Here is an 11,692-nt window from a genome sequence, read left to right on the forward strand (position 1 = left end):
GCAACAGGTGAAAATCAGAAAGTCTCCATTTCTGGGATTGACTTACAGCCAAGCCAGCTCCATATCCCATTTCCAGCAGCTGTATACAGGGCAAGGAGGGATCATCCTCCTCTACACCACTGCCAGCTTTCCACCTTTTCCATCTGGATTTCTCAGCTGGCTGAGGGGTTGCTGTATTCAATAGCCCTCAGCAGGGATGACTTTGATGAGTCTGATTTGTGCACTCTGTAGGAAGGGTAAGTGAATACCCCTCCAGGGTACAGCTGAGAGGAGATTGAGCCTTCCCTCCAGACTCCTGGTTCTGAGCCAGCAGCAGGATCAAACTGTGGAACTCTGTACAATAATAGCAGGAAGGAACTTGTGAACATGGAAAGCTTCTACATGAGGGTGTTGCTGCTACTCTATTGCTATCAGAGTCAGAAAACTAAGCAGATGAAACAGTGATGATAACATGGTCCACCCTTAAGCAGTAAAAACTGCATTACAGCCCCTAGAAACTGCAGACCCACACTCCAAAACAACACAATTCTTGAACAAAGTAGTCAGATTGTACCCATGCAAGCTAAAACAATTAGTGCCTCCAAATAAATTCATAACTTTACTATGTATTTTTCAGAGACATTGTCTGAAAGGGAAGCCTTGGATAAACCCCAGACTTGAGAGTAAAGAGGAATGGAATGGACTTGAATAATACTGGAAAAATTCTGCAGCACCAAATGCTCCATTCTCCATGATTGTCCCATCAGCATCCAGGAATAAAACCAGTAACACCCTGTCAGATACTCCCACCCAAAACATTCTGGCTCATCATGTTGGACTTCTCACAATGTAAACAGTCATACAGACACTCATTTGAAAAGCAATGCCAAATGTTCTTGAAAATGCAAGGTAAGAGAGACTGCTTTATCAGATAATTGGTTACAGGATTCCTTTTTTTTCATTACTGGAATCATTTCTCAGAGGACATGGGACAAAAATTATTAACAATATTATTTAAATATTAACCAATATCAATAAATATTATTTAAATTTGCAGGCATCAGCCAATGCAACAAGGAGCTTCATATTGCTTAGCTCACAGATGCAGGCAGAACAAGAACTAAGTACTAATCTATCCTTCTAACCAGGAGACCAAGCCCACACCTCTCCAAGTGTCACAAACTGAATTTCAGTTTTGTATATTCTTTGCCAGCTCCCACAGAGAGTGGTTAAGTTTTTAACTGGTGTCTGATAGAAACTGTTTTCCCCCATTTACAAAAGATGGCACCACTGACACCCAGACTGTGACCTGGGGTTAGATACCACTTTACCCTCATGAAGGTGGGCTGCTGCAGCAGTTCTGCCCAGCAGGAAAGTGTAGCTCAAGTTTTGACATATCCTGGCTCCTCAGGAGCCAGGGGGATGCTGCTGTCTTTGGTGTGAATGCAGAGAAATCCATCAGTCCAATGTGCAGAGACACCTTCAGCAGCCCCTGGGCTGTCTGGCAGCAAACCTGGTACTACACCAACTCACCTGTGGTAGTGGGAGCAGCAAGAGGGAAATACACAATTGATAAAACTGATTAAACATCCAGTCACAGCTCTAAATCCATTTTAGGGTGTCTTTGTTCTCCTGCATTTCCAGATAAGCATTTTATGAGCATGGATTTCCAGTTGGGTGTGTTACCCACCATGTCATAGGAAAATGGGGACCAAAAACAGTAAGGCTTTTTTCTGAAAGGTTACATTTGAACTGTGTGACATCTTTACAGATCCATGTGGCTTCTGAAATGTGTAGTGCATGCAGCTCCAGCAAAAACACCCAAGCTGCACACACTGCAAACCTTGTGCAAACACTGCAGACTGGTCCATGCTGCCAAGGATTGGCTTTTGTTTACAACAGCAAAGAACTGCCCAGTGCTTTTATTACTTTCCTGGCTACTCTGAAGCACCCACCAATCTCTCCACTCAGCATGGTAATTGTGGAAGATGCTTTTTGTATTACATGATTTAGTTAAAGCCTGTTCAATCTCAATTTATGAAATCCAGATTGTGAAGCACCATATAAGAATTTATTCTTTTCCTTAGCATCTTTGGTCACTAATAGCAATTTTGCAGTACACTGTGCCAAATAAATCTACTTTAATACCTTAATCAAGCATTTGGGAAGCTGCTTACAAAGACTCAATGTACAGTGGCATCACCACAGTTAAAAATCAAACAATTTCCATTTTGACCTCTGTCTTCACACACACCAAACCAAAACCATACATGTATATGCTGAGGTTAAAATCTGGATTCTAGCTTTTTTGCTATTTTCTTAGAGCTAATTATTTTCCCCAACTTTGAGAAGATTTGATTTGGCCATGCTTATACATTTTTCCCCCCTCCCCTAAACAACAAAAACACAGTTTTAGTGCTTTCAGATGTTGAGATCTTTTATGCTTGCTAAAGACACTAATTTGAGTAGAAAGAAGCAGCCATCAGCCAAAGTCCAGTCTTTTGAAGATTATAGGGCTACGTGACAATTTCTGGCAGTTGGCCGTGGAAAAGTCAGGATCTGTTGGTGTCTTATATCCTGCCTCATTTTTCACATAAATGTGTGACGTACATCTGGCTCTGGAAGAAATGTCAGTTCATCTTTCAGGCCCACCAATTCGCCTCTTGAGCCTCTTGGCGTGTGAAATTTCATAATCATTTTATCCTAAAACCATACACGGTGTTAATAGCAAAGCATAAAAGTGAAATGCTGAAATCCAAAAGAGGGCTCAGCTACCTCACCACTAATCTTTATGTTCTGGAATAAAGCTATACAACCTTGCTGCAATAAAAGCACGGGAAACATTCTGACTTTTCCACTGTGGTGAGTGCCACTGGTCATTCCCAGGATTCTGCATCTTAGGATTCAGCAGAGCTTACATTGAACAAACTGAATTTTGCTAAGAGAATGGGTTAGATTCCTGCATTTTTCAATGCTGAGTACAAACATGCCAAAATAAGAAGTGGCTTCTACCTTCTACTTGCACACTTCGTTTCTCAGCTATGTGCTGTCACTTTAAGATACCTTGCATGACGTTCTTTCTTCAAGATATGGCCAAATTTTATTGAGCCAATATCCAATTCTGACAATATCCTCCTTCGATGGCATTGTGAGCAATATTGTCCCACAAAAAAAAAAAAAAATCAGTGTAAAATCCAAATAACTGGAGAGGCATCCCCATGGCATATTTGGCAGCAGTGGGTATCAGCTCTAAAGACATTTTATTTAAAGTTTACTTACACAGGACATGCCCAACAAAATTCTGCTAATTTGGTCAGATAATAACGATGGAAGTGCTTCAATATCCAGACAAGTGAAAATAAAATGAGCTACAATATTCACCGAAGTCTGTGCCCTTTGAATGATTATCATGAGGAGAGGAGTGGAACAACATACTTCCACTGTTACTTTGAATGAAAAACCTTTATATGTGGTATTTTACCAGGAATAGAAATTACTCCTGTTCTTTAAAGTTTGACCCAGGGCAGCTGCTTTGTTTAAAAATAAGTTAATGATTACTTTCGCATCCACTTCAATAGATCAAAAAAGAACATTATTCCAAAAATCAAAGCAATATAAGTGATTTTTATTTGTTATTTGAAAGAAATTAAATGGAAAAAAGCCAGGTTGTTTTTTTTTTTTTTAATGCAACCCACATACTTTCTTCATTAACATTTTGCAGTGTTTGACAATACTTAATAAAATAGTTTTAATATTACCTAAAATGCTGCAATTTAGCCTTTATAAGTTAGGCCAAACTTTCCACAGTCCATTCTCCAAAGCCTACTCACTCATAGCAAAAAAGCCAGATTTATAGTTTTGTCCTAAAAATGATTTAAGCTAAAATACCAAAAAGTTGCAAGTTTCCAGGCCTCCCTTTCATACTACATTAATTTAGGAAATATTTTAATGACAGGCAATCCTAAAAGAGAAGCAGAGATGCAGTATGGTTAACAGGCCAAGTTAAGAGTTCATACAGGGAAAAAAAAAGTTGGGACTTTCAAACACCACAGACTTAAAGAGACACCATTAAAGGTATCATATTTCCTGACTTCTGCTTTCACAACATATATTGTTTTCATTTGCTGGCAGAGCAGGCTCTGCAGAAACAGAACACACAGATGACACTTGAGTTTTGTTTCTGGCTACCAATAGCCAGCCCTTCTCCTGGAATTTTTTCAAAACTCTTTCAAAATTTAAGTACCTGAATCTTTATCTAAATATAGATAGGAGAAAGATTTATTTATATATTTATACACATATATAAAATGAGCTTAAACTAGGACTGTGTAGGTAGGATACTGACTCCTCACGATGAGCTATAATGTGAAAAAACAGTATTCTACAATGTCAGGTTATGTTTAATTTTAGAAAAGTAAGCTGGGGGTTTTTTTTCTGAAATAAATCAGCTATGGCAAAACTCTGTGCCTGAAAGTACTTTCTAATTGAATATAGGTGAAAATCTGTCAGAATTTAAAACTCATCTCCCTTATTGCCATAGATGGAGCTTTCTGATTCATGACAAAAGTACTGAGTAAATTAATTTTAAATGTTCAGTGCACTCGTTAAACAACTCAAATGCAAATCTAACCCTGAGATCATCTGAAACAGCTTTAGTACAGTATTAGCTCAATACTCCAGACTTCTCTTGAACAATTGCAAGTGGGCACTTAACTCTTGAAAGCTGCTTTAGAAAATATCAATGGGAAAATAACAAGTCCTACAAGAAATGCCTTGCAGATAAGAGTTACCAATCAAGCATAAAAAGCCTGCATTCCAAACCAGCTTGTGATATTATTCTAGTCACCTATCTCTAACAAAGTATAATTCCCCAAGTTATTTCAGTTTTACAGAGATTTTGTTCTGCTCCCACCATAAGCAGACAGAATTAACGATAATGCCAAGGAGCACACCCAGCTAAGGGCAGCAGTTGGATGTAGAATTAGTTTAGTCCTTTTTGATATTTAAGTTTATACTCCTGCTGGGCCAGGAGGTTTCTATAAACCAATTCCAGATCAAGAGACATCTTATATTCACCTTCTCCAAAAAAAAAAAAAAAAAGAAATTAACTTCATTGCTATCAAAAGCAGAGGAAATCTACAATCTGTCCTCCACTAAGTCTTCCATGATACCCTGGAATCCACTGCTATCACTGGCATTGTGCTACTTCAGAGGAAATGAAGCTAATCAGAAAACTAAGTATCAAGGCAGTTTTAGAAATACTGTGATTCTCAAATGAGACAATTGCAATTTCCATCTGCATAGACACATATAAGTGCAAAAATATACAATAATATGAAACTATTATAAAAATCTTTTCATCCACATATCAATTTTAAGACTTTCCCAGATAATGTCCTTTTGATAATGTTATTGTGACTCTGGTTTCACTGCCAGTTCTATTTTCTTGGCAGCCACTCTACATTTTATTTCAAGTATTATCTATCATGTAATATAAATTCAGAGGCGTTTAAGAGCATACTTTAATTTAGGCAGGTACTCACCTCTCTCTCTCTTAAAGAAAGTTAATTTTATTATCATTATATATTATGGATGACCATTAACAGAGAGGTGGAAAGTCTGTAGCTTTTCCATAGGTATAAATAGAGATACTTACAGCCGTTCAAGTTGTTTCAGATCCTGAAAAGCTCCACGTTCTATCACACTGATCTGATTTTCTTCCAAGTGTCTGCAATTCCAGAAATACCAGTTAATTTTAACACAAAATAAAGGCATCCCCACTTCTCTTCAAACATTATTAAAATGCTTTTCACCTAAACATCAATACCAGTTTTAATCGGAGATTATTAAAAAATTAGGGCAGAGGAGCACTCTTTCTCGTGGTCACTAACAGGAAATTGACTCCAAATTTGCCTCCTGACCTCCACATTTGGTAAATACTTTTGTTTCTAAACTTCTGTAACCACAACATTTTTGCTTAGAAAGGTGTTGGCCTGGAGGCTGTTGTTATATCCCTGGTACATTCCTAATCTTTCCACGATATTTATGTCACATAATTGAGATAAGTGACTTCTAGAGCCCACAGCAGGAACCCACTCAATGGCAACGTATTTTTTTTGTCCACACTCTGTTCTGCACAGATTTCAGGCTTGCTCTGGAGCAAATCCTCTAAGTATTCCAAAGGGGTTCCATCCCCCCAGGAACAGCAGCTGTGTCCCACTGTACAACAGGGTGCAAAAACACACGGGACAGGTCCCAGCTTTCCCCTGAGTGTGATCCTGCTTTTCTCCCCCCCAACACCAGGATAAGTTACAAGCACAGGAGACTGACTTCTCTCTGATTTACAGTGTGCAGGGGATGACTGCCATTCACACAGCAGAAATGCCCTTGATAGGTGAAATGGAAGCCAAGGAACCAATATTCCAACAGTCCCATTTGAGGTGACCTTTTCCCTCCCTCAGCGCTGCCTTCCAGCACACACCCACTCCTGTAGGAGCACTCAGGTGCAGGGACCAAACACCTCCGAATATTCTATGTGGCTTTAGCTAAAACACAGACAGGAAGAGCTCAGCAGACAGTGAGTCTGGCCTCAGGATGACCAGGGAAAAGCACTGCTCTTGCCTGTTCAACAGCCACTCCTCTGAGGATGCTCAGAGCTGCTCGACTAGATAGGAGCTGAGGGCACAGACAGCAAGAGAGTATTCCACAGAGAAGACCAAGAAGACGAAAATACAAAACTACAAAACTCAAGCACATGAACTAGAGAGTCATGTGGCTTAAAGGACAGGGATGAAATACTGCAGGAGGAAAAGGAAAAAGGAGGGAGCTAGAAGGGATAAAAGGAAAAGGCGCACCAAGGAGTATTTTGCACGTGTGGTGTTTGCTTGAGACTGGAAGATTTTTTTCTGCAGTACAGGGCTGCAAGTTTCCAGGTCACCTGTTTCTAGCCCTCATTCTGATGTGTGCAGGACTAGGCTACCTTTCTAGGAACACTGGGACAGGCTGCAGATTTCTCTCTTCTCACCATAACCCCCAGCAAACAGGCAGGGAGGAAAAAAGGAAAAATAGGAGTTCAGTAACAGAATTATGAAAAGACCATAAGAGAAACCAAAGAAAAGTTAAGAAAAATCTGAAGGATGTTTTATTCCAATGCCTTCTGTGTCAGACACCACATTACTCAAAGTCTGAGCAAATGAGTTACATGAACCTGGAATGAACATGGGACAAAAGCTCCAGGTAAAGATGGCAGTTGGACATTTCAGTTATTCCTAAAGGCATAAAAGACTGCAGCAGCATTAGGCAATGTCTGACACTATAAAAACCCAACCACTATAAAAACCCTACTGACATTAATATAGTAGAGAACATTTATTTTAATAGACTCTCAAAATGGTATTGACAGTTGGGATGGGAGCCAAGGAAATCTAAACAACTCCTCTGCTAGAGATGAAAGAAACACCACAGGAACAAAAAGTCTTCCCATAGATTTGAGGTGTTTCCTTAGTATATGACAACTTGTTCCCAAGTGTTATGGCAGCAGGAGAAAAGACTCACCTTTTCCTTAGCAGGACTTAAATAATCACTGGGATTATCACTAAACAACTGTAACAGTTCAACAGTTGCAGCTTTAAGGGCTTGTTTTAGAAGATAATCAGAGGAAAACTTTTCATCACTAACTTAGTGGCGCTGCTTGACGTCCATGTAGAGAAAATAGGAAACCAGGAATGACAAAGTCTGCAGACTGATGTTCAAGGCCTATCTAGAGGTATGCTTAAGCTCTTGACATACTCTGAGATCATGAGACAGCACCACCTGAAATCTTTGTATTTATGACTGTATACTAGATCAAAAAAACTCACCAGTTTCCTTGTGTACAACTTCTACAGCTATTCTTAATCAACTTCTACTTAATACTATGCTATTAATGGGACTGTACCTTAAAGTGGCCAAAATCTGAAAGTCCTATTTGCTAGTGCTTCAATATAATTGACTTATGCATAAGTGATTGTAAAGCAGACCAAAATCTTTACCACAGGATTTGTTCAAAGCCAGTAAGAAACAACTAAACAGCTCTGAAACTACAGTCACTTAAGTGTAGAACTAAAATTTACTGTTTCACATGACAAACTGTTCCAGTTGCCTGGTTTAAAAGAATACCAACAATTGAATAATGTGCCAAGATTACTAAAATTTGGTCTCTGGAATTATAGACATTCTAAGTAGTAGCACCCTAAAATAGTCTCGTAAAAAAGAGACAAGTTTTGTGTTATACTCACAAGACACGAAGATTCTTCAGCCCCGTGAAGTCTGTCTTTGTGATTCTTGTGATGTTATTTTTTTCTAGATCCCTGCAGAGGAAAAAGAAAGCAGTATTCAGACACTACAACTGACACCCAAAATTCCATTAGCAGAAAGTATCTGCATCACTGGAGCATCCCCCAGCTGCTCAAACTGTACAAACAAACATTTCCATTAAAATCTCAAAAAGCAAGTCATTGATCCTGATGCATTTTGCCTCCTCCTCCTCTATGCTGCTCTCACAGATGAAGTTTCTCCCATTTTTAGTTCTGGTATCAGTGCTCACTGTATGCTTCTTCCTCCCTCAGACTACAATGCTCTAAGAGGCTGTGCATATCCAAGACAAACTCAGTACAAAACAGCTGAAACAAGAGTACAGGGCCCCAAAATTGTTATTCTAAACCCAGGTGAGTCCAACCTGCTGCAGAAACTTTGGCCACACAGAGCCTGAAAAGAGCTCAGCTTAGTTCAGTGACTCCTCAGCATGGTCCTACCCAGATGACTGGAACATTTACTGGTGCTATAGGACCTGGCTTGCCATTTTCTCCCCTCTAGACCTGCCTTTGCCAAGAACCCCTAAAGTTCTGCCAGTTGAGCACATCCTGTTGTTTGGCCTTAGACAGTCCATGGTTTTTAGTCCTGTCCACACAGTTCTCCCTGCCTTAGGGACAAGACAAACAGCTAGTCTTCCTTTCTAGTCTTCATGCCATCAAAAATACAACATGTAGACACAGAATGTATAAATATTTTTGGCATAACTTTTTCAAACATTTGACATCAATCTTTCAATGAGTCTAAGATATAAGCAAGACTTTAACTGGATTGAAGCAGTGTGTGATGCACTAGAGCACAGAAATAAGTGCTTAAGAATATTGGAATCTACTTCTAATGGTTATTGACAGACATCAAAATAATGCTAATAAAATCCTTAAGTCATAAAATGGATTATAAACAGATTTTACAAATTGTAAGAGTTAGTTCATGCATCTTAGCATGAGACATTTATATAATACAAGAAAGATTCTCCTGTCAGGAAAGCACAGATGGAAAGTACGGATAAAGATAAGGAAATGAGGGGGGAAAAGAGTCCCTGTGTTTCAGCTATATGAACAAGACAGCCAGTACCCCTACTTCACTTATGTCAGTTGTATTTTAAAAGGTTCACTGAAGAAAAGAACCACAAAGCCTGTAGAGGGCACTTTCATTGCCTGTACCAGCCATTCTCTTCCATTTGTCTTTATCCTGTCAATTGACTCATGCTTTTCCCCAAGAATACCTTTGAATCACTGCCTACATTTTTCAGATTTTCCAGCTTAATTTCCTCTTGTGTTCTCAGTTCAGTTCTACCCTGGTGCATCATTAACTACTCACTGGTGTGCCAGTGAGCTGATTGCAAGAAGCATTGGAAAGAATTACGTCTGGAGTAAGCAACACGTAAATAGCTTGTGTTTGACTTGCACGTTGTTCCCCATCTGCTTTTCATGGCATTCCATCACAAGTTTTCCCTTTATCTCAGAGAAGCTCTAGCAAAACACAGCATTAAGCTGGTTGGAATCCCCCAAGGCAGAGAGGAGCCAGCCAAGGGACATGGAGCAACACGGTGTCCATGGCCCCAGTTCTTGTGTATTTTGGTAAGACTTGATCCCAGCACAGCTTTGCTTGGCTTGAACAAGTGCATGCAGAACCACCATTCCTGCCATCCACACAGCAACCTCTCCACTGCACCCCCCACACCCTGTCTGAGACACCAGTCCCACTCATCAGCACAATTCCTCCCTGCTTTCAGCCCCAGGAGCACTCAACATTCTTCCCCTGGGGAAACCTGCAGCTCTCTGTTCTGAAAGACTTTAACATTCCTTGATCAACGCATATCTTGAGATTGCTTTTTCCTCTACTCCTGCAGATTGGCACAGTCTATCCTGTATACACAATATCAATCATTCAATTAATCACTTACAAAGTTTAGTGTCTAAGGGAAAGTTTTCCATTTTTGTTATTCGAATTACTTGCACAATGCCCTAACCTTAAGGAAAACATTCCTCATGAAGTTCACTTTCCTCAAACCATAACTGCAGCCTCTGTCTCTTTTAAAAAACAGTGTTTACCTTCTGAACATTTGCCTTTTCCAGCATGCTCTGCCTCAAAGCTTATCTGCCATTTGAAGAAAAACAGACTAAAACTGTGATGAACTACATAAAATTTCCTCCTCCTGTTCACAGTAGGTCTAACAGTGCTGCAAAGCAACAGATTGCCACAGGTTACCCCATTAGTCAATTAAACTTTGTGACTGTGAAGTTACTGAACTAATGCAGACATTAGTGGTTTACAGCTGGTATTTGTGGGCAACATAATATTTTATGTTTCCTTTATAAAGTTTGGCAGCTGATTATGGGCTCACTAGTGGGTTTAAACTACAAAGAGCTAAACCTTAACATGTAATCTTGGTTGGCTTTCAAACACATCAGCGTTCAAAAGGACTCTTGGAACCAAACAGATTTCTTGGAAAAGAAATCATCTGGGTCTAAGACGTGAGGAAAATGATACCGTAAAGGCAAATTTAATTTATATTTCACTTCAACACGTATCTATATCCAGATGAAATTAATTCTACATAATATTCTTATTGTGCAGAATTCCTGCATTTTGGGTAGTATGTGGGGCCAAGCAGATCTTGAATCCTACTCAGCACATCTATATCACCCACAGGACCAACTACTACTCTTGGTCATTTCACATTCAAATAGGACTGTCTCAGCAATTAAAAACATCTAAGAAAACTCCGTTAAGGAATACAGGTCTCTTCTGGAGTGTCAGCAGCAAAGTCAATTAACACTTCATTAAAAAGAAATCAGAAATGATATCTATATCAGCTTTGGTAAAGCTCTTGGCATTAGGTCTCTCTTGACAATTTATTAATTTTTTGAGGATAATTTGTAGGATAAAGCACGCCAAGGACAATGCAGCTACAGTGGTAGCTTTAAGAAAACAGACATGGAAGGAATGACTTCAGGGAGAATAGAAACACGAATTGGACTAGACTGGTACAAGACATCATGAAAGTGAGTTCAGATGAGCTATTAAGGGAGCTTTACTCATAAACATGTCCTGCTATGTTCTAATAACAATTTAATTCAACACATATTTTGTAGATGCTGAAGACTGAGTCACACAATGTACACACTTATTACAAACAGGGATGCTTGGAGCAACTGGAGCAAATCCTGCTTCATTGCAATAATTCCTCTGAATTGCTTCATCTTTCATTCTTCTCTAAAGACAATCAAGTGAATTTAAGACAGACTTTGCAACGTTTTAAAGCACCACCATTCCCAGGAGCATGCCAGGAGTGCACAGATTTCCTCTGCTACATTACTTAAACGTCGGTTGATAATTATTCTGTTCAGCCACTCCGCTC

The 11,692-nt window shown here is 39.4% G+C and overlaps 1 protein-coding gene across 3 annotated transcripts in view; it reads right to left on the reverse strand.

Annotated features, from left to right (window-relative positions):
- SLIT3 (slit guidance ligand 3) overlaps positions 1-11,692 on the reverse strand; it is a 470,081-nt gene that overhangs the window by 440,975 nt on the left and 17,414 nt on the right. For all 3 annotated transcript variants that reach the window (XM_017726544.1, XM_017726545.1, XM_017726546.1), the window contains 2 exons: positions 8,256-8,327; positions 5,636-5,707 (listed from right to left, as the gene is read on the reverse strand). In XM_017726544.1, coding sequence (XP_017582033.1) covers positions 5,636-5,707; positions 8,256-8,327 — 144 coding nt within the window. The remainder of the gene's footprint in view (positions 1-5,635; positions 5,708-8,255; positions 8,328-11,692) is intronic.

The sequence above is a fragment of the Corvus brachyrhynchos genome, unplaced genomic scaffold (assembly GCF_000691975.1).
Source record: "Corvus brachyrhynchos isolate BGI_N302 unplaced genomic scaffold, ASM69197v1 scaffold262, whole genome shotgun sequence".
Classification (NCBI taxonomy): Eukaryota; Metazoa; Chordata; class Aves; order Passeriformes; family Corvidae; genus Corvus; species Corvus brachyrhynchos.